The sequence below is a fragment of the Talpa europaea genome (assembly GCF_964194135.1).
Source record: "Talpa europaea genome assembly, chromosome: 9".
Lineage (NCBI taxonomy): Eukaryota > Metazoa > Chordata > Mammalia > Eulipotyphla > Talpidae > Talpa > Talpa europaea.
Genome location: NC_140076.1, coordinates 72,101,092 through 72,124,452, shown reverse-complemented (window position 1 = coordinate 72,124,452; position 23,361 = coordinate 72,101,092). Strand labels below are relative to the sequence as shown.

General features: G+C 50.0%; 1 protein-coding gene across 1 annotated transcript in view; it reads left to right on the top strand.

The window, feature by feature from the left end:
• Window positions 1-22,995, top strand: part of ADAMTS2 (ADAM metallopeptidase with thrombospondin type 1 motif 2) — a gene marked incomplete at both ends in the record, with an annotated part of 215,062 nt that extends 192,067 nt beyond the window's left edge. Inside the window, 9 exons of the mRNA XM_084244362.1 lie at window positions 5,595-5,718; window positions 7,265-7,345; window positions 8,440-8,606; window positions 10,393-10,552; window positions 11,383-11,515; window positions 12,264-12,471; window positions 13,875-14,004; window positions 14,857-14,946; window positions 22,541-22,995. Coding sequence (XP_084100488.1) covers window positions 5,595-5,718; window positions 7,265-7,345; window positions 8,440-8,606; window positions 10,393-10,552; window positions 11,383-11,515; window positions 12,264-12,471; window positions 13,875-14,004; window positions 14,857-14,946; window positions 22,541-22,995 — 1,548 coding nt within the window. The remainder of the gene's footprint in view (window positions 1-5,594; window positions 5,719-7,264; window positions 7,346-8,439; window positions 8,607-10,392; window positions 10,553-11,382; window positions 11,516-12,263; window positions 12,472-13,874; window positions 14,005-14,856; window positions 14,947-22,540) is intronic.
• Window positions 22,996-23,361: the final 366 nt, after the last annotated feature.

Below are 23,361 nucleotides of genomic sequence, written 5' to 3'. Positions count from 1 at the left end.
ACTGGGGTGCACTGGACAGCATTCTTTTTTTGTTTTATTAGCTGTTTTTTTTTATTTTATATATTTTTTACAACATTTTTCATTTTTGTACAATGTATGCATTTTCATCATGGTTATAGTCCCCATATAATTCCCACCCCCCTCCCCTTGTTTTCATCCTATTCCCTCCTCCCCGCCACCCCCATAGTGTGTCTCTGGTTTATAGTTGCTTGTTCATTTAGATTTTTTACTTTATTATATTTAGTCTTTTTTCCTGGTCCCTTATTCAGGTTTTCTAAATTTCTGTTATGAGTGAGACCATCCGGTATTTTTCTTTTTCTTTCTGGCTTATTTCGCTGAGCATGATCCCTTCCAGCGCCATCCATGTGGCTGCAAATTGCATGAGTTTATCTTTTTGAATTGCTGAGTAATATTCCATGGTGTATATGTACCACATCTTCTTGATCCAGTCATCTATTTTTGGGCATTTGGGTTGTTTCCAAAGCTTAGCTATTGTAAATAGTGCTGGACAGCATTCTTAACCAGGGCAACCCACTGTGGGTCCTGCTGGTTTGGCCCCTTTTAGATATGCCCAGCGTTGTTTTCTAGTATTACAATACTTCTGGTTTCAGTCTTAGACTGTCAAAAGAAACAATGGTGAGGTAACCTCAGCTTACGATAATAACACGATCACAGACTTAAGCCATGTCCCTCCGCCCCACCAGATTTCCTACAAACAACAGAAAGCCTCTCTAAAGTTTGTGTAGACAGGATTGATTGCAGGTGCCACAGAGGCCAACTTATCTTACCCTCCTAAGTTGTGAGTATCCTCAGGAAGTCTCTGGCAGAGAGCCTGCAGGACTCTAGAGGCCCCTAGAAGGGGAGGGTGAGGGTAGATGAGCAAGGAATGCTTAGGACTTCCCTTGCTTCATGTGGTTTCAGTAGGACCTGCCCTGAGGTGAAGGAGTCTCCTCCACTCCTCCAAGATGTGGCAATAGGCATCTAGGAGGAAGCTGGCTCAACTCAAGCCTGGCAGGGGAGCCAGGCCACCGTCTGCTAAGATGGTGAGATGCAATACAGTTTATCCACTGCTATGAACCTGTAAGCCAAAAATGATGGCAATGAAAGAAGGAATTACTAATAAGTTATATGGAACATTCTTTGAGCATTGATAGATTCAGAAGATAGCCTACCATATCATACCACATAAAACATGAAATAACACTAGCATATGGTAAAAGCAAGAGTGCTACGATAAATCCACAGCCTCTATGAAGTAGTTCCCAGGGCAGAAGCTTGGTGGGACCTGGTGCTTGAGGTACATGGTGCTTTTGGAAGTGACTCTCTCTATGCGAAACAAACGCTGACAGCTATTTTCACTCTTTCTTGTACAATCACAAATTCTTTTCAAATCTCTTCCAGTTTGTAAAAACAGGTACAAATGCAGCTCTTTCGTAAAAGTGAAGCTTAACTGGGCTTTCAAAAAGCAGGAAAGAGACTTATACTTACCAACAAAGCAGTGTCACCTTTGTACCTGTAGGGGTTTACTTTATGGGCTGACTGAGCAAGACACAGAGAAGCCAGTGGTACAGTGATTTCTGTGTCGTTTCCCGAGAGCACCCGCATGACACAGGGTGACAGAGAGCAGCTGCAGGAAAGGCAAAGCCCAGCAAGGGACCCCGCTCACGAATGGCCACTTGAATCACTTCTGAAGAATCTGGGGAAGAGGGATGAGTGATCTCTAATTATCTGGTACCTGGCCTTGGGGGAGGTGTCAGGGGTGGCTGGGAGTTTGGTTGGATGGGACATGAAAGCAGCACCCCCTTTGCTCTCTCTGAGAGCTGGAGGGGCAGCCGCTCCCCATCCAGCAAGATTTTTAAGATGCCGAAATATGAGACACAGGAAAACAGTTTAAATCATGACTAATATAGGCAGTAAGCATGGGAAACAGTAAGAGTAGCCTTTTTTTAAAGGTATTTTGCAACATACAACATAACAGACTCAAATGGAATAAAATCATATAGGTGACTAGAAAATAAATGGCCTAGAATGGCATGTGTTCATCTTACATGTATTTAAAGAATAATAAGGCAGCATCTGTTGTGAAAACGCATCTATCAGATTTGTTATAAAGAGTAAAACATATGAGAATGTTTATTATATAGGGATATATAACTTTTTCTAGGAATAAAAAGTTTTTATTCAATGTTATTAAAACTACTAATATCTTCACCTTCTAAATGAGGATACACAGACGTGGGAAATTTTCATATAATTTAATATAATTCTTGTCATTAAGAACTTGTATTTATATGTTTTTGATATTATTAGTAATATAGGTAATTGTTTATAGCTGTGCTAATATCATAAAAGCTTCATGAGTATATCTTCTAGAAAATTCAACTTCTGGCATAACACTATTAAAATAAACTTCAACTTTATTTTTGCCAGCATTATAACTGTATTCTCTCAGAGCGTTCTGCAGTATTGCTTACATGTGAGAATATTGACTTTCTTGGAATACAAGAAGTACAAGTTACTAACTTTCGTGTTACTGGTGCTTTTCATGAACACTTTATGAAAAATAAACATGCAGTTGGTGCCTAATTCATTAAGAAATGGAACCTGATGGACTTCATGACATCTGTATTATGTACTTCTAATGTATTGGATGTGCAAGCTATTGCTTCACTACTAACACTGGCAATGAAAGAAATGAAATATTTCGTTAGTTAATGGCGGTGTTGAATGGGTAACAGTAGGATGATGCCTTCTGCATAATCACATGTTTATATATGTGTATATGCATATGTGTACGTAGGTGCTGTCAATTAGAATATCGACACCAGTGACTTAGGAGGTGAATTGACAGACATATAGGGAGAATCAAGACATACACACATACCCCTACACATACATGCCACAAGGCAGGGAATCAAAAGAGAATCAGAAATTAAAGAGGCTGATGGGGTCATTTTGCTTTAATAAAGGACATAATCCATTACCTTGATAAAATAATGACTTGGCAACCAAATAAAATTATTATTCAAAAACTGCGATAAAAAGGGGGAAACTGAATTAAGTTAGTTGTAGCAAAAATCTAGTAACTCTTTGGTAGGGTTTCACAACATATGGGAAGGAAGAAAAACAATACCTCTTTGGCTGTGGCCCTTGCCTTGCAACACTGCCTCACCTTTCTCCAGGGCTTGAACGGAAGCAGCAGATAGAGCCACTAGGAAATTGTGGTGGGGGGAGGAGGGCCCAACCTGCGCTGCCACTGACCCTGATAAAGGCCAATGAAGAAAAAAGTAGGAAAAAAACAGACCATGTTCATATCTCTCCAGATTTGACAGATCAAGTAGCTAATTTATTCTGTTTTCCTTTTGCTCACTTAGAGAAACTGTTAGAGAAACTGTTTTAAAACATGGCATGTTTTTCTTTGTCCACAAACCCCCTTCTTCAACCACTTGTATTTCCAGTTAGTGTCTGTGGCTGTAGAGGGGCTGTAAGCCTTTTTAGGATGAGCCCATGAGTCAGAAACTCCTGTGTCAGAGCTTATATTCTCATATAAGGCCGATGCCCTCACATGAGCTGGTTTCTGTTAAGTTGGGCTTCAGAATCTGGGGGAGTGCCTTCCTATGCCGCTTCCATCTCTGGCCCCTTTGTAGACCTGTGTTAGAACCCAGCTACTTCTACAGCTCTGAGACCTTTTGCTCCTGCTTACTCCATGACAAGCCATGAACATTCACCCCTTCAGGTGAGAGGCCAGAGCAGCCCTTCTCCCAGGCGACATGTGCCTCTAAGATCCTGAACCCAGTTGCAGTGCAGGTTTTGGCTACACCACCAAGCAGTTCTCCTTAGACCAGTAAGATGGCCCATAATTCAACTAAATTCTGGTACCATCTATCCAGAGATAGAGTCCACAGATTAAGAGCTCAGTCCCACACACTACCCCCCACCCCTGCTTCACATGTCTCAGTTGTTACCTGTGCTTCTGAGTCACTGGCTATATATTAAAGGCTCCCCTGACGTCCTCTTCCTCTTCAGGTTCGATTAATTTGCTAGTGGCTCACAGAACTCAGCAAAATGTTTTTCTTACGAGGGCATCATTTTGTTCTGAAAGAAGATAAATCAGGACCAGCCAGATGGAAGAGATGTGCAGGGCAGATGTGGGGAGGGCAGGCAGCCTCGTGCACTCTGCCGATGCCTCACTCTCCCCAAATCTCCACTGACGTACCCTTTTGGGGTTTGATGAGGCTTTATTACCAGATTACAACTGATAAAATCTTTGGCCACTGGTGAGTGAACTCACCCACCAACATCTCTGTTCCCTGTGTGCCTTACCCATTGACTTTCTACCACACCCCATCCCTGTGCCCCCAGGCCAGGCCCCAGTGAGTGGAATTCAACTTTTTCAAGCAGTGTGCCCCGCTGCTTCTGTGAGAACTGAAAACAGGAACGAAAGCTAGTTAACCACACCCAGCCCACCCTGCAGACAGGTGGATTGCTGTGGCTTCATAGCCACACATTCAAAACTGATGTGTGGCTCTGTAGTCCTTTAAGGCTGCAGAGCCGCTGCCCTCGAAGGTGAGAAGCAGGCGAGCCCTTCTTCATCACGTGGCTCCCCTGCCCAACCTTCCTCCTTCCGAGTTATACAGCGTCACCTGGCCCAGCTCCGTCATTAAGTGGGGCGGGGAACACGGTGCCCCTCCTTTACACACGGAGATGCCTCTTACAGTGGAGATGTTTCTGGGACGTGGCCACCGCAGGAGAAGGGGCAGGGGCTGAGCCTTTGATTTGTAGCTTTCCTCAGGGTGGAAGGAAATTTCCTCATCCCTCTAGGTTCTTCTAGACTGGCAAATGATTGGTAGGAGGAAAGAAAGCAAGAGGCTTACTAACAACATGTGTACCTTCTGTACACACAGGAGAAACCCAGTAGAAAAAAAGAAAATGGCAGAAATCACACATTACAAGTTCAGCTAGAGACAAAGGTCACCTAGTAGAGTGAGGGGTGCAGGGAGGCACTACAGGAGAGGCAGGACAGACAAGACTGAAGTTGCTGCTGCTCCTTAAGAGTTAAGGGGACCAGGTCATCTAGGCACAGTAAGGGGGCTCCCTTACAAAAGGGGATCTTCTGTTACACATGTGAATGTCTCTTATGAAAGGACAACCTCCACTCAGCCTTCAGAGTGGAGGTGCGGAACTGGTGCAGGCTGGTGCAGAACTGTTCTTATGAAATAATCTTTACGTCAAACAGATGTATTGGAAGAGGGTGACAGGTTTTGTTCCCTTACACCATCAGAACAGAAGTGTTCATTTGGAAGCCAGCCTGCTATGCCAGGCCAGTCGGGGTGTCATTTTAAGCTGTGCATAGTCCTCTGAGGGTCATACTGTCCCGATGGGTGAAACAGGTGCTGGGGGTCTCTGGGCCTGGGTGGGCACACGGGCTCTGTCCTGCTCCAAAGCCCTATCCCCTTCCCCTGTGCTGGGAACTGCTGGGAAAAGATGCCCAGACCTGCACTGTGATGGAAGCCAGTGCCAGGGCCCTGGGGCACCATGCGGCAAGAGCCTGACTGGGGAGAGGTCTCAAGTGTGCACTGCCCTCCCCCCTGCAGAAGGTGGGCTGTGATGGGGTGATCGGCTCCAACAAGCAGGAAGACAAGTGTGGCGTGTGTGGAGGGGACAACACCCACTGCAAAGTGGTCAAGGGCACGTTCACACGCTCCCCCAAGAAGCTCGGTGAGTGAGCCCCTTTCCCCCATCTGGGGTCTGCATGTCTGTAGCACTTGGTAGGGCGCCGGTGTGGCCAGGGTGTGAAGGCTTGGGGCTCGGTCTGGGTTCATGACTGTCTTAGGGCAGGTCTAAGTCAGAGCTGGCTTTGTTGCCAACCTGTGAACAGAAAGGTCTGTTCCCTGGTGATTAAAAGCCAGTGACCCAACCACCGGTTTCAGTAAAGCAGAGCAGGATCTTTATTGTGAGGCCTAAAAATGGAGAAGGGGGAACTCATGTTCCCAAGCACCTTCCACCCTGGGCTTGGGATGAGGTGCAGTTAGAAGGCTTTGGGGCAGGGGCGTTTCCAGGTTCCTCATGTTCTGGGCGGGGTGTCGGTCAGGCCTGCGTGGCTCCATTACATGCCTGTACACAGGTCACGTGTCTCAATGTAATGTTAAGTCTCCACCCCTGGACATAATATTTCAAATTATAATGAAGCAAAGATCTTTTTTTAGATTACTCCAGTTACTCTTTCCCAGAGAGAGCTAATTTGGATCGTTACCTCTGGTTTCTGTTGTTTCGGCTGTCACCATTCCTTTTCCTGCAAAAGAACGTAGTGGGTACAAATAACAGGTTTCTTACCCTAGGGACTACACAGCTTGAGCCAAGCTTCAGGCTGGTGCAGAACTGAGAATGGTGGTCAGGGCAGAAATTACAGGGATATTGATGGTAATCATCAGGTGGGCCATAACAGTCTTTATTTGAGGGCAGGCGCCTGTGGAAGGCCCCTTTCCCACCTTCCAGGCTTCCCAACTGGCCTGTGGGTCCCTTGCTTCCTCGCCTGTCGACCCCGGCCCCCAGCTGGCTGTCAGCAAGATCTGGTCAGGGCAGCCTGCAAGCCTAGGGGCATGGTCGGTCTGTTCCTGCAGGGAGGGTCACAGGAAGAGACTGGGGACCCAGGGTCCTTGACCAAGGTGGGCTCTGCTGAAACAGTCTTCTGAGTGAAATCATTCCAGAGCCATGCCGCGACCTGGCCCTTGGCTCCCCGGGTGGCCTGCAGCCTCCAAATGCACCTGTCTTAAATGAGGAGAAGCCACTTGGGTTTGAGTGTGTAGAAGACCATGGAGCCACTATATCGGCCCTTGCTCAGAACCAGTGCCACCATGCTAGACGCTGACCCTCTGCACAACCCCACAGAGCCTGGGGGACTTGCACTTACAGATACTTACTGATGGAGTGCCTGAGGTCCAGGGAGACCAAGCAGTGCTGAGGCCTCCCTCCTGGACAAAGCACCTTAGCTTCATGCCCAGCGTAACTCCAGGGCCCTCCACAAGAACCCCCCTCAGTTTGACCCCTCCACTGGTGGAGGCCAAGGGAACAGCTGGGATTTGGAGATGAGCAGAAGGGTCCTAGCCAGCAGAGACTAGGTAGCTTTCCCGTTGGTCCCTCTCTGGGTGGGTAGTCACAGCTCACAGGTCGGGACTGCCGTGGGGAGCAAGGCCCCTCCTCTCATTGTATGCACTTCTCACTCCTTCCCTTCTTATTTGATTTTGTCTCCCACCTTCCAATAAAGGTTACATCAAGATGTTTGAGATCCCAGCAGGAGCCAGACACCTGCTCATCCAGGAGACAGACAGCACCAGCCACCACCTGGGTGAGTCGAGGTGCAGACAGCGTGCATCCGCCTGGCCTGGCTCTGGTGGAGACGGCAGAACACCCTGGGGTCAGGGGCTCCCAAACTGCCACCACCTGGCACCCTCACGGACACGTGACCAATTTCTCTCTTCCTTATTTTAAGAGGAAACCTTATATTGCTACAGCAAACCAGTATTGCTGGTCTCACATGGGAGGCAAATGTCAGTCAAGTCCAGGAAAAAGGACACTCTGACCTAGATACAGTTTTCTGCTAAAGGTTCAAGTTCCAGGCCCTGTTTGCACAAGAGGAAGAAGGGTTAGTGGCAAGCTGAGCACCTGCCTCCACCCACCGAGGCCCTCTCACTGATGTGGATGGGAGGCTTATAGGCAGAGAGCGGTTCCCACCCCCGTGGTCCTGTGACTGTCGTGCTCCGTCTGTGCCTCCGCACAAAATCCAGCAGTCCCGAGTGGCCTCGTGTCCCACTGTGAGATGAGTGGACTTCTGGCCAGGCAGGTACTTGGCTCTTAGACCTTTGTGGCTGCACCAGGTCGGGCCAGGCCTCTCTGTGCTGTGTGGAAGACTGGCAGCGCCCCACGAATGGCCACTGCTACCACTGGGTGGGAAGACTCAGCTTTTCAGCTAGACATATGCTCACCCCATGGCAGGAAGCCCCCACTCACCCTATGCCCCGGTTTTCAGCAGCTACCCCGTACCCCAAGGTTCGTTGACTTTGAGTGTTCCAGGTAGACGACAGAGATGGCCTCTGAGTGGAGCCCCTGTGCCTCCAGGGCCTGTGGGGACACATTCAAGAAGGGCGCCTGGGCCAGACAGAAGGGTACAGGTGGAGGGAAATCTCGTGTCAGGTGGGAAGGAACCCGGTGCCCACCGAGGAGAAATATGCTTCTGGGTGGAGGGAGATTTAGTTCCTGTTGGGCAGCAAAGTCGCTTCGGGCTGTCAGTGGCAAAGTGAGATTCGGGCAGAGGGCAGCTGGGAGAGATGAGCAGCTCAGTGCCCCACGCTCTCCCCTCCCCACATCTATCGAAACCGGCGTACGCGTACCTGGGTCTTGCCCTCGCGCATCACGGCAGGGGCCTCCTTTTGCCATTCTTAGCCATCAAGAACCTGGAGACAGGCAAGTTCATCTTAAATGAAGAGAATGATGGGGATCCTAATTCCAAACCCTTCATTGCCATGGGTGTGGAGTGGGAGTACCGCAGTGAGGACGACCGGGAGACCCTGCAGACCATGGGCCCCCTCCACGGCACCATCACCGTTCTGGTAAGTGGAGACGGGCCAGACCCCCACTTCTTGACCGTCCGGGTAGGGTCACGCAGTTACTGGGGAAGGGATGGGGACGAGTGCTTGCGAGTCCTGAGCCTCTCTGCGTCCTTCAGGACGTGCCCTGAATGGCCCAGGGCTGCCCTTTCCACCAGGGATCTCCATCCAGAGAGGCGTGAGGAATCGCGGCGGAGCCTCAAGTCAGGGCCTGCCCCCTGCCCGGACCCTTGCCCCCGCCTGGGGCAGACTCTTCCCCCTAAGGGGTTTCAACTTCCCTTTCTGAATGATATTCACAGCCACCTTGCATCATGCTCATTTGCATCTGCCATCACATCCAAACCCTGTCACGCTCTGGGAGTCACCAGCGGGGCTCAGGAAGTTAGACCGCCAGACCCAGGTCACACCAGCTTTGTTCCCGAGCAGGACTGGACCCCAGGTATCCTGAGTCCAAGACCACAGTCTACTGATTATGGGAGAAACGGGGGAGGGGAGCGGGGAACCTGATTTTCTTTCTCTTTCCAAAAATTAACTTTAATCGCATAATTAATATTTTATTTGTAAAATATTTAAAACATCACAGACAGGACTTTAGTCCCTTTAGTCCCTCCACCAAGGTGAGCACACTGTCGTTGTCTTAGGCACCTGGATCCAACACCCCATAGCAGGGCACCTGTGGGGCCAGGGTGTTTTATGTGGCACCATGTCACTCTGCTCACCTCCCCTGCAGGGACTCTTTCACCCCCAGAAATGCTGTTGGCACCTTGGCTGTGTCAGCGCATGTTCAGCTGGGCCTCAGTAGCTGCGCTTTCTAGCTCGGTGCATCCACCTATTTACTAAAATGTACTTGTGATCTCCGGATCAAATTTGGAGGTGCTTTTGAGGTAATTTGCAGAAAGGTGAGGAATTTGTCACCTAGTGTGCTTATTCCCAGCTGAAGTAGCACAAGGTGATGGTCTGCTTCTTGCTTTGGCTCTCAAACCATAAAGAAATGTCCTTTTCGGACCTCCCTGGTGGTGCAAGGGGTTAAAGTCTCAGTGTTATCAAGCTATCGCCAGCCACTGCGGCCTGAGTTCGAGCCCCAGCCAAGGAGCTACCCACATGGGACAGCAGATGTCTCCTGTCTCGCCTGCTGGTCCCCTCAACAGTGTATTTCAGTAGATCCGCCTGTTCTGCTCCCCGCACTGTCTCTAGTGAATCCTCTTACCCCCTGCACCTCTGGCCTACACCCAGTTCTTGTATGCATAAATAAATAAAAATAAATTTAAAAAAAAATAAATTAAAAAAAAAATGTCCCTTTCATAATCTACTTAGTGCCACATTTTTTTTTCATGTTTGTACTTTTTTGCTTTGGATGATTTCACTGTTTTAAATGACCCTTAAGTGCTTTATGGTGCTCCTCAGCCAGGAAGCTGCGATGTGCCCTGCAGAACATTGCCCATGTTTGATGAGCTTCCAGAAAGGATGAGTTACAATTCTGCTAGCCACAAATTCAGTGTTAATGAGTCAGCAATATATACTAGTACATACTGAAGCAGAAACACATGGAAAATAGAGCCATGTGTTGGTGGTTGATGAAAATGTTGTGACCATTGTTCCTAACCTGTGTTCCCTTGTGAGCAGTGGCTCCCTATTGGCAAATTAAATGTCCTCGGGGACTTTCCAGAATAGGCATTCTGTACATAATGAGAATTTGGCTGTAAGTGTACCTCATGCTGATGTTTCTAAACTGGCTGCTGAGGAAGGAGGAGAGTTGGACAAACACATTCACAGCCATCTGGGGGTGCAGGTCATCCCACAGGGAAGTGCCCGGATCTCGCTGACATACAAATACATGATCCACGAGGACTCACTCAATGTGGATGACAACAATGTCCTGGATGACAACTCTGCAGGCTACGAGTGGGCCCTGAAGAAGTGGTCCCCCTGCTCCAAGCCCTGCGGCGGAGGTGAGTTGAGACCCTCGGGCCGGACCATGCTGGCTTCATGTGCTTTTCCTGGACATGCCGTACTCCGTGCCTGCGGCTGTTTCCCCAGCCTGGGAGCCCCCTCTACCACCTTCCCACTAAACTACACTCCTCCCTGCATCCTCTGCCCCCGGAAATTCCCACAGATGCCAGGCCAGGTCAGGCTGCCAGGGTGCATTCTCTTATGTGCTCACTGGGCTGAGATTTTACATCCTTGGCAACGCTGACATTTGAGACTTGTAATTCTCTCTCGTGTGACTATCTGTGTACTGTAGACATTAAGCAGCATCGTGGCCTCTACCTGGTAGATGCCACTGGTACTCCTTCCCCTGTTGTGACAACTAAAAGTGTCCCTTTAATTGCCAAGTGCCTGTTGGGAGTGACATCACCCTGAGTTGACAGCTGCCACACCAAACAATTCCCAGTGGTGGGAGGAACCTTGCAGGCCGTGTTCCCTAGAATGTAGCCAACTTCTGCCTAAGTCCAGGTCCTCTGTGTATATTAATTCAAGGTGGAGTACCTGACAAGACAGTAGGAGAGGAAATAGAACCTTTTGCCCTGCCCCCCAGGAAACCAGCCAGAGGACCAGGGGAGAAGGTGGGCTCTCTCCCTGCCCTCATGCTCACACAGCCCAGGTTGCTGGGCGGATACCAAGCCAGTCATCTCCAAGGCTTGACTGGGGTACCCTGCCTAGCCCCCCATCAGAGGGTGAGGAGAGTGGGGTTGAGGCTGCCAGGAGGGAGACCACTTCTTCATGCCTCTAGAGGGACCACACCACCCCATTAAGCCCCCTTGAGCTCTCTCATCTTCAGGGTCCCAGTTCACCAAGTATGGCTGCCGCCGGAGGCTGGACCACAAGATGGTGCATCGTGGCTTCTGTGACACGCTCACGAAACCCAAAGCCATCCGACGGACATGCAACCTGCAGGAGTGTTCCCAGCCTGTGTGAGTGCCTGGGGTGCTCAGCCCCCAGCCCATGTCCAATAGAGGAGAAGGCCCCTAGGGTTCCTGGGCAGGGTGATGGGGACCTGGGCCTCAAATCCCCCCAGGGGTTTGATTTTTTTTTCCTTACTTACCACATTTCATGGAGCCTAAGATGCCATAGACTATAAGGTGCACCCCTCCTTCAGACCTACAAGATGTGCATCTTAGAAATGACAGCAGTTGTCATACTGAGATGGTGAAATGTCAGTTCAGGAGGGAACAAGACATGCTTCTAGTCTTATAGCAGATGCTTCCAAGCGGTTCATTACAGCAGCTATGGCCTTGATCCCCTGGCTCTGAGTGGGCAGGACTGCTTTTCTGGTTCCTGGGTGAATAAGCAGGTGGGCTGTGTGGGGACAGGTGCTGAGGGAGGGAGTCCACGCTACTGCTGTGCTCTGCCCGGGACTTCAGTGCCAGCAGATGCTGAGGGCAGAGAGCACAGCCAAGAGACTGGGAAGGGACTGAGGCCAGCAAAGCCCCTCAGCCTGGGTCCTCAGTGGCCACTCCCAGCAGGGTCTCTAGGAGGTGGGCACGCTGGGTTCATCATCTGTGAGCCCTGGGGCAGGTAGATAGTGAGCCCACAGGCTCCTCCTGAGCATAAGAACACATGTGCCTGGGGCTCAGGCTGCCTTCTGTCAAGCTGAGCCCGGCCAGGCTGGTTTTCCAGGGCCTACAGGGAGACTAATTACACGTTACTCTTCCCTGGCAGTTGGGTCACGGGCGAATGGGAGCCATGCAGTCAGAGCTGCGGGCGGACAGGCATGCAGGCACGCTCTGTGCAGTGCATTCAGCCCCTGCACAACAACATCACGCGCTCAGTGCACACAAAGCACTGCAATGATGCCAGGCCTGAGGGCCGACGGGCCTGCAACCGTGAGCTCTGCCCTGGTCGGTGGCAGGCTGGGCCCTGGTCCCAGGTAAGCCGCTCGCTTGTCCCGGTGGCCTCAGCCCTTGGACTGAGTTTGGGTGGGACTGGGTGGCTGGGGTGTTCCTCCTTGGATGCAGCTCTTGCTCTGGGCCACATCTTGTAGGTACCAGTAGGTGCCACGTGGTGAGTGTTCTTTAGGAGACCCAGTGGAATATGTGTCTTTATTCCATAGGCAGACACTCCTTTGTCTACAGGGACCTAGAATTCCAAAAGAGGGCAGCCTGGATTCTGGGATCAGGGGGGAGGCCTGTAGTCTCATCTCAGAAGGTGGAGGTTCTGTCTAGTAGCTGGCCAAACTTGCAGGAGGGTACAGGAACAAGGAAGGCCTACTTTGGCTGAAGAGGAAAGGAATGCTGTCTCGGGTTATTGGAGAAGGTTGGGCGGAACTGAATGAGCACTGACATCCTGTTTGCAGGCCTGGTGGGTCAGGCGTCTCTCAGACACGTGGACTCAATGATCTGATAGAACTCGTTGATCCCAGAGGTGGTTATACTTGTGGTCACAGTGTATTACAATGAAAGTACACAAGGTAGAATGGGTAAAGGGAAGAGACACATGGGTGAAGCACAGGCTTCCAGGGGTACACTTCATTCTCCTAGCAGTACCCCAGCCCGGATTCCCAGTCACACATGCCTGAGGTGCCTGTGTGTAACATTGGTTACTGACACTCCAGGCCCCAAGGGGAATGCAGGTGCTCCCCATAAATCATATTGTTGTTCTAAACTTACTGAACAAACTGGTACAGTGTGACTTAACTCCTACCAGGCAGAACTTTCTGTGAAGTTGGTTCCTGGGAGCTATCCAGGCGTCAGTGCTGAATACAGGCTTTTCTTGGAAACTGTAGGGTTTGCGTAATGCCCTACAGTTGCCGCAGTGCACTCACCGTACACAAGGCAAGGATGTGATGATTGTCCTTGGGCAGCACTGGCCCAAGTGGGGAGCCCAGAAGGAGTCCGGCCCCTCCTCAGGTGGTGAGGTAGAGAGGCATGCCAGAGCTAGAGGAGCCGGCAGGGGGTGCCTCTGGCAAAGACCCCGGGACTCTGCCAGAGTCTCCCCAGTGGCCCCCAGTGCACAGCAGCCCTTCCTGGGTCTGAGGCCTCCTCTGGAGATTGGCTCTTCTTGAGGAGCGCGGAGTGCCAGACCCCATGTCTGCCCATTCATTCTAAGTCACAATACAGAGAAATAGAAACATGCATCCCTTCTTCAGAGTCCCAGGAGATTGAGGTGGCTCTCCCAGGCTGGGAGAAGGCAGGGCAACCTCTAACCCACACTCTACCCTGCCCCTGCCCTTACCACCTCCCTCATTATGGGGTCACATGCCTGGGAACATGAGCTCTTCCAAGCCCAGCCTGGCATGGGAGGTGGACCCTGGCTGGTAACTCTTGCCCACAGTGCTCGGTGACCTGTGGAAATGGCACCCAGGAGCGGCCAGTGCTCTGCCGTACCTCTGATGACAACTTCGGACTGTGTCGGGAGGAGCGACCTGAGACAGCAAGGATCTGCAGGCTTGGTCCCTGTTCCCGTAAGCCTTTTGTTGCCCCTGGCCCATAGCATGCAGCAGGCCTAGCATGAGAGGTGTTGACCAGGCAAAAGCAGCTCTTCCCTCCACTGGCCAAACTCAGCATGTGTGACTGAAGCAGCAGCTGCGCCCTTATGGCCAGGACTGGCCCCTTCCCTAGTGGGAAGCGGAGGGCACTCACATCTACCATGCTCACCTCCCAGCCAGGTCCCAGTGACGTGTGGACTCAGACTTTGTCATCTTAGCACTCCCAAGGAGACAGACATCAGATTCAATGACCGCATGAGGCAGCTCAGCCAGACAGGGGTGCCTAGCACGGGGGATGCCCACTTAAGCGGAGGGTCACAGTGCTCTGTACTGAGAGGAACCAACAACAGACGTGTGTAGACATACTGCTGTACATATGTTCCCTTGCTGGGTCATCCAGGCCGCTAAAGGTGTAAATCCTGCCTTGAGTCCAGTCCATAGAAGGGGTGCTGTGCCACCCCAGCCAGGGAGGTAGATCCAGGGTTCACTGCTCCCTGCATTCCTGGAGTGGGCAGTGGGGTACCACTCAGCTGGGGGAGGGGTGGGAGGGGCCACCTAGGAGCTGTGCAGCGAGAAGGTGGTGGGCAGGGCATGTGTGAAAATAGTGGTTGTGGCTGCTCTGTGTAGCTGCTCCCCAAGGGTGGATGGGTAGGTGGGCCGGGGGGACTCGGAGCTCCTCTGTCCTGAGAGTGGGCCTCGAATGTTGCACTGGGGGTCGGGCCCTCCTCTTGCACTTCTCATGAGCCATGGAGCCCTTCTGCTGGGGTGGGAGGCAGGAAAACCCGACCTGGTGTCCCAGCAGCTGAAGCCCCTTTCTCTTGCCTCTAGGAAATGTCTCTGATCCCTCCAAGAAGAACTACATTGTTCAGTGGCTCTCCCGCCCAGACCCTGACTCGCCAGCGCAGAAGACCTCGTCAAGTAACCGGCCCGTTTATAACTCTGCCTCTGCCTATGCCCTGCAGTGCATGCCCTGCGCCTTGTGGAGCTTGCCGTGGGCTCCTCTCCTCTCTTTCTATGGAAAACTCCCTTGACTCTTCCTGAGTGCTCTCTCAGTTGAATCTGTTTTCTCTCAGGCCTCTGTGCTCGGCCATCTCCTTGAGAATCACCTGGCCACCTGATGGGAGGGCCAGTCTCGCAGAGACAAGGCCTCAGGGTCACTGGCCTCTTGTGGGCGGCCAGGACCTGATGGTAATGGCTTGTGAAGGGGCAAAGATCTGTTGTGGTGCCGGAGCGGCCAGAGGCCAAAGTGCCAAGGTGTCCACTGGGTGATAGTCCTCCAGGCTGAAGCTGCAGTTCAGATACTGAGGGGGAAGCCCACCTGTCCCCTTTCAAACGCTGCCCACCAACAGGTGAAGGGACTCTTGGGGTGTGCAATTTTGTGCCACCGCGCTGGACGGCCCAGCGCTGAGTTCTTGGGTGGTGCATTGGGGCTTCCTGGCCACCTCTGCTGCTGCTGCTGCTGCTGCTGCCCCCTGCTGGGGATGTCCTCTTGACTCATGAGCCTGTGGCCTGCTTTCTGTGGCCTTCGTGTCCAATTTACACAGTTCCTTGGTCCCATGCCCTGTCCCCGGGGGGCTTTAACAGAGGAGGGTTGTGTCCCTCCAGTGGGACATCGGGACATCATCACTTCCATTCTCTGACCATTAGCTCCAATGGCCTTTTCTTGTCATGTGCACATGCACCCCTAGAGGGGGAGGAGAGAGAGAGAGAGAGAGAGAGAGAGAGAGGTGGACTTGGCAGCCTGCCAGTGTGATCAACTACAGAATTACCTCAATTTTTATTGTTTTTTTGTTTAGAAAAACTATGTAGAAAATGCCTTAAAGTTGAAAGGTAACAGAACGGGCTGCTAACCCCAGCTTCTGAGGGAACGCAACCCAGGTAAGAGGCAGACAGCGTAGGTTTAGTGGGAGGTTGCCCGTTCATCCACCGCTGGCCAAGGCTGAGACTTCCCCATTCAGATGCCTGGCCCCCCACACCTGTGGTCTGCACTGGGACCTAGGTGTGTTCACTCCATCCTCCTCTGCCGAAAGGAGACCCGCTTTCATGCCCACGGCCAGTCGGCGCCGACTGTTGGAGGCCCCGTGGTGCGCCCGCAGCGCTGCCGTACGCTGCAGGCCGACATGCCGGCCTTGTGCCCAGTGTAGCTCTCCCACCTGCCACTCCACAGCCCTGTCCTGCCCTCCACTCCCTGTTAATAGTGTCCCTGCTGGACCTCGTGCCAACTCCCCTTCCCTGGCACTAAATACTGTTATGTAAATACTCAGTGTGTAACACATACTAATTCTCACGACTGTTAACTTCCAACTTTGATTAGGCGATGTGAGTGACAGCTGACTCTGGGAAGGTGCAATACAGCCCTGGGCATTGTGCTCTCTGTCTATATGCACTTTGGTTTATCAGGGATATTTTATTAGTGTTTTGTATGTACTTAATGATGTATTGTATAGGTTCCATTGTTGTCGCTTCCTCGTTTTTTTTTTTTTATGAGAAACTTGGTGTGTGCCAAAGTGACTGTGAAAATGACCTTTTATTCTTACTAACGATGGAAACACTTCCTGTCATGCATCCCACAAATAAACTCAATAAAAGTTGCAAAAAACTGGGTGCTTGGGTTTGGCAGGCTGCTGGCTCTTTCTCTCAACCTCTGTGGCCAACCATGCTGTAAAGCTGGGGTGTGCGGGGAGGTGGGTGCTGTAGCACTACTTACTTGGTTTCTGATTTACAAGACTTCACGGCTCCCTGTCCCCATGCCCAATGTAGATTTAGCTTCCCTCCCACAAAGTGACACCATCTCCCTGCTCCCCAGGCAGTTTTCAAAGTGGGACAGCAGCCCGGGCAGATCCTCCACTGTGATTTCTCGCATTAACTCATTAGCACCCGCACCTTGCAAGAAGGTACCGGAGTCCTCGCCTTGCAGATGGCGCTCTCACAGTCAGGAAAAGATGAGCTTGTCCCTGATCTTCAGGATCAGAGCCTGTAGAGTGGGAATGTGGGGCCCATAGCCAGGACAGTAGTGGTCCAAGTTACCATGCCCTGAGCTCCTGGCATAGCTCTCAGCCCTGGGGCCCCTGAGAGGGAGGAGAGATGCCCATTTAGCCAGGCGGCAGCCGGGCCAGCCCTATGAGAGCCTGGGTCAGGAGAGGAGAAAGGTCACAGTGGGTCTGGGGCATGTGCAAGGTTCACGCTCACGCCTGCATGTCTCCCATGCATGTCTCCCGCCCTCAGAAGCCACAGGGCTTGTGCTCACTTACCTTGCTCACAAGGACCAGACTGCGGGTCAGGTTCCAACATGGACCCCCTGATCTGGAGCCTGTGTTATGTTCAGCTGGTGAGAATCTCTTTCTACCCGTTCCCATGCCTTGAGAAGGAGTCCTGTGCCAGGAAGGAGGGAGATCATGCAAAAGAATAGCATGGGGTGCCCCAGCATGAGAGACAGCTCAGGGAACAGGGCCAGCCCTAGGTGCCAGCCTCTGTGGAGGAAGAGTTCCGGGAGCCGGGGCTCACTTCAGCCTCTCACAGTGGCAGCCACGGGAAGGAATCCCAACCCAGGAGAAACAAAAAATCCAAGACAACTGACAGAACTGCAGCCACTATCTCCCTTCGCAGACAGATCAGGAGAAACCCTGCCACCCAAGGGGCCCCGACCAGAGCTGTATGCAGCCCAGGGCAGGGGATAGCCAGGGTGCATGGAGGGTGCAGGCAGACGAGGGGTGCTAACCACTCTTTTAACTTGTCGCGTGACCTCTGGTTGGTGGCATGGGTGCATACGGCTTGATTGAGGAGAGAAGAGAATGAAGTATCGGCATCCCAGTCTTTTCAACAGTGATTTAGGTGGTGCGTAAATGTGGCTGAAGTTTCCACCATGTTGAGAGTTTCGAACGTGCAGATGAGGACCTGCTGAAGGAGCTGGCACAAGCCACCCACCCGCGGGCGGGGGAGAGAGGGGGGGAGAAAGGGGCAGGCAGCCCTCCACCCTAGGGCAGCAGGAGATGAGGAGCAGGATCAAGTTCCTCTGGATGGCTCAGAGGTCACTGACCTCACAGGCTCAACTCTAAGCGGTTGCATTAACTGGTACCCTGGAAAAAGTGAAGAAGGTGGTGAGGTCCTAAGTTTGGGCCCTTATCTAAATATCTAGACTGTGTGTGAGCAGGTTGTCAGACTATAAAATGTCTAGGCAGCAACTTAGAAAAACCAGAGTTGTTTTTCCCATCATAGTCTTTTACTGATTCCTTTATCCTTTGTGACATTAGGGAGAAGTGTCACTTGACACTCGTTTTTGGTACATTTCTCTCTTGCTCAGAGCTTCGCAGGCAAAAGTGTATTTGCTAACTTAAAATTGGACTTAAGAGGACTTAAAATTTTTCTTTGTATTCATATATTCTAGGGACACCTTTATGACTGTACTAGTTTGCCAGCAATGGTGGTAGTATAAAGCTTTCTTTTAAAATAAATTTTAAGTTATAAAAAGGAGTTAATTTAAGGAGGAAAGTACAAAGGAAATTGTAACACAGGTGGTGCTGAGACAGAGCCAGGCTGTGGGAGTAGCACACAAATGAATTCATGTATGAAAAATATACAACGTTTGCTGTTCACTACAAGGCAAAAGGTCTTGCTACTTCATTGCTGCTGGGAAAAGACTGAAGATCAAGTTTCATAAAACGGAAATTATCTTGGTAGAGCTCCTTTGCCAGTCAGTATCTCAGTGCACATGGTCAGCCCTTTGGTGGTATAATTTGCATCTCATGCAGCTCAGAGGGCTCTCTGGGAGTGATACACACACTGCAGACCCGAGAAGCCTTCCCTGGCCACCCCTCCTCCCTCTCATCGCCACCGCCAGTCGAACCTATCGCTCACCGGTAGCCATGGGGCCCTGTGCGTGGAAGGGGCTCAACCAGACAGACAAGGGGGAGGCGCCTCTTAGAGCCCACCCAGCTGAAAACCAAGGCCCCTGCCCCCAGCACAGAGGATGAACCATGGGTGAGAGACAACCACGCAGCTTTGTCATCTTTCCTATCCAATTCCGTGGGATTTGGACCCGAGAGGAGGAGGATCTGCCCGACGACAGTCAGCACGGAACTCTGAAGCCTGACGTGAGAGATTTTATGGCACAAGTTCTGTCTTCCTTGCAACCAGGGATGGCACAGGAAGTTAAAACTTGGTGGACGGCGCCCGGCGTGACGAGGAGGCTGCCGCTTCTGGACAGCACCTTGTGGACTTCGCAGTGGTGTAAGGAACCATTTTTTCTGCTTCTTTGGCATTGATCTTCTGGGTCGAGAAATGAGGATTGATGCCTGGTTTCGCATTTTCCAGCGACCTTGTTAGCAGAGATGAGTGTTTACACTGACTTGGCCTGCCTTGTGTTCAAACAGCTGCACAAACCTTCTGAGCAGAGAGTGAAAGAAGTAACTCCAGACACAGAGGACAGAGCAGGAGTTTCTCACAAAGGCCCTGTGGTGACGTGAATTGTACTTTCTTGAGCAGTATATTGAATTCATGGCTGACAGACTTATGCTGGAGCTGGGTTTTAGCAAGGTTTTCAGAGCAGAAAGTCCACTTGACTTTATGGAAAATCCTTCAGTGGAAGGGAAGAAAATGGGCAAGTATCAGAGGACGGGAGTGATGTCAGGTTCAACAGAGAATTCTTTGACCCTGGATGTCAACTTCTAAATGAACTGCAGATGTGCTCTTATTTTGATATTTTTTCCTTATTAAAAAAAACCCCAGCCAATCAAAGTATCTGAACGAGGCACACCACTAAGTCTGTGAACCAGCTAATGTCCACTAGTGGCATATGTAGGTCTGCATAGCTGCCTCGGTCAACCCTGTTTCTTACTACTGCTAGTGGTGTCCCCTAGAATGAAAGCAGAGACAAAAGCCACTGGATTCTCTCAAAGACACTAGTCTGTGTTTGGCTTTTGCAAGGCTGGCTGGCTGTACATGACTTCACCCTGACCTCTAACAGCTGCTATCATGGCTTCAAAGTGTGGGGCTTCAAGTGAGTGAGACACAGAGAACCATCCATTCAGTTACCAACCTAAGACCATCACAGATGCCAGTCTTACGCTTCAGAGTGGCCTTTAAGTTTACTAATTGATTTGTACATAAAACTGCACTTCACACACAATTTCTGCTGTCAAAGTAAAATCCTGATATAACTTGGTTGGTTTCTACCTCAAATATAAAGTGTTCTATTTACCACTAGAGAGAGCCAATTCAAAATTTACTAGGTGAACAAAATAAGCCTGTGTAAACTCAATATGTTAATTTGTACTTTTTTTATTTAATGAAATGTGTTCTAATCACCTTCCCAGCCAGTCCTGTGCACACGTCTGTGGTAGCCAGTCTGCACGTACCACATGAAAGGCAGCTGTGTCTAGTGCTGGGTAGAATACTGTGGGGCAAGAGCTACAGGAGAGAGTAGCTGCTGATCCTACGTCATTTGAGAATTAAAAGGGACCAACAGCATGTGACATGGGTTTCTGGCAGGGGCAACAGCATTTTATTTCTCAAACTGTATTTTCCCAACTTCTAGTCAATATGCAAGACCCTTAAAGACTCTTCTTAGGTAGACTCTAAGATCAGATAGTGCTGTTCACTGATTTTCAAGTCACCTAAGATCTTGATCCTATTAAGTGATAAAAGCAGGCCTGAAACTGGCTTTCCTAAAAGTTGAGTGTTTATTCTTATTTGTTCAATTTGTGTGTAGTTAAATACTGTTCACTGATTAATCCATTTATATGTACTACTTTTAAATTTACAAATTTTCTTTTACTACTTAAGGTTAGCAAAGTCTTTTTACTATGTCCTTGATCATACTTTGAAATGTTACCTATCCTTATCATGCAGTTCATAACTGATTAGGTATTGTTTGGTGCAGTTACTTCTAGCATTCATCTAAATCTGATATCACCTGGTGGATTATGAACCTTGGCATGAAACTAGTGGGCAGAAAACAGTATGAACTCAGTAGGGCTAGTTTGATTGATCTGCCTACTCTGTGTTCTGGGCCAAAAAGCCACATCGTGCCCTGAGGAGCCCGCGTGGCATGTTTGGTCAGCACCTGCTATGTGTTGGCGACACTGGTCTGTTGTCAAGTTTTCTTTATCATTTGTTATATAAATGGTCAATGTTTAAACTTCTGTGATATGGGCCTTTTTGTATGTCTTAAATTATTGTTAACCTGATGTTAACCCAGCCTCTGTGGCCCGACACCCATATAGCAGAAGCTGTGTAGACACAGGCCTGGCTGGCACTGCTGGTGGAGGCTGGGTGCAAACTGTCACTCCTGCCTCCTGTTAGCCTGTCTCTGTAAGACTTCACTTCTGTTCACTCACATTTTGCTTCCTAATCTGTTTAAAGGAAAACAAGTTTTAGTCTAAAACATTTCAAGGTTTCTCAGGATTGAATATACACAAGTGTTAAATGATAAAAACAAGACTTCTTAGTTCAACTCAGGCACAACCATTGGTGTCCTTTGAAGAGTGTTTGGAAGTGGTTATTTTGATATTTTTCTAGGCTGATACTAGCATAGCCAAGTTCTTGTCCAGTGGCTTTCTCAATTGATATTCACTCATTGATTTATTTTAATATTTAAGAACATAGAGCATTGCAGCCCACTGTCCAAAGGAAATCAGACAGAGACATCCACTATGTAGGCCAGGCAGAAGGAAGCCACCCTGGAAAGGCAGTCCAGCCCTCAGGAGAAATCACCTGCCTGCCCCTGGCATGAGACCAAGCACTCACCCCATCTGTCCTTTTACTCAGTGATATTTGCCAAGCATCAGGCTCTTGTCTGGGCACTGGCGATGCAGCTAAGGACCTGACAGTCATCAAACCTTTCCTTTAAAGGACCAGAGAGTAAATATTTTAGGGATAGAAAGAAATGAATGTGCTAGAAGGATAAGTCTGTGTGAAGGGATCAAGTTGTAAAGTTAGGAAAAAGCCAGAAGTTCATCGTGGCCAGCCCATGGCATGGCAAGAACAGCGCCAGATTACGAGGCTGTGGGGTATGTTGAGGCAAGTGGCAGAGAGACCAGATGAGTACGAGTAAGACGGCAGCAAGTAGAGGGGTATGAGAGAATGGGGTTTGCTCTGATGGGTTTTAGGAATTATTTCTTTTAAGTTTAAGTTTGTTACTGTTTATAGATTATTGTAAAGTCAAACTGCCACAAAAGCTCATTGGGGTTGCCACTGGGTATCAAATGTGAAAATCAGACAAAGTCCCAGAACAGGTAGTCTTCATTTCTCTCCCAAAGATTGAGAGCCACTGAAAAAAATCTGGACTCAGCGGGGGGCTACTTGGAGGAGGGGCGTGTTGCTTCCGCAGGGTCCCCACCGGGCCCCATTCCAGAATAGCTCTGACTGTGAAATCAGGCTTTCTACGTGAGCTCGCTTGCCTCTGTGCTGTCCGTGGGCTCTTTCAAAAGCTTCTTCCAGCAAACTGCACCCTTTCAGGGGAACAATGTCCCTCTTATCTTGTTCTTTGGTTATTTGTCCCACTTTTCTCTTTCAGAGGGCCGCTGTCAAGGTGACAAGTCAATGTTCTGCAGGATGGAAGTCTTGTCTCGCTATTGCTCCATCCCAGGCTACAATAAGCTGTGCTGCAAGTCCTGTAACCTGCACAACCTCACCCATGTGGATGACAGGGCGGAGGCGCCACCTGGGAAGCACAATGACATTGAGGAGCTCACGCCCACCCACCCAGTGCCCACACTAGTCATGGAGGCACCCCCAACCCCAGGCACACCCCTGGTGGTTCCTCTCAATGCCTCCAGCACCAATGCCACTGAGGATCACCCAGAAACCAATGCTGTTGATGTTCCCTACAAAATCCATGGCCTGGACAATGAAGTCCAGCCACCCAACTTAATCCCTCGACGACCGAGCCCATATGAAAAGACCAGAAATCAAAGGATACAAGAGCTCATTGATGAGATGAGGAAGAAAGAGATGCTCGGAAAGTTCTAATAAAATGGAAAGATAGCATTAATAGCACTTTTTTTCTTGCTTATAGAGATTTCATAGGAGAGCAAATCCTATGTTCTGGAGGTGAAGTCAAATTTTCTGATTCTAAGAGGTTTTCGAAAAACAAAGAGGGAGAATGATACACATATATAGCTATGTGCGTGTGGCAACTAGGTTAGCACATGTGTTTCCCAGCCCCAGAGTTTTCTAAATCCTGTACTAGGGTGAGCATGGGAAAATACAGGAGCTCTGCAATCTCTCTACGATGTGGGGTGGAGAGCAGGAGAAGTAAGTCAGAGGGAAAGCACTGGCCCTGAGTGTCTGGGCAGTGCCTAGGAATCTTCCTTTCCTTGGTGGTGACTACTCTCT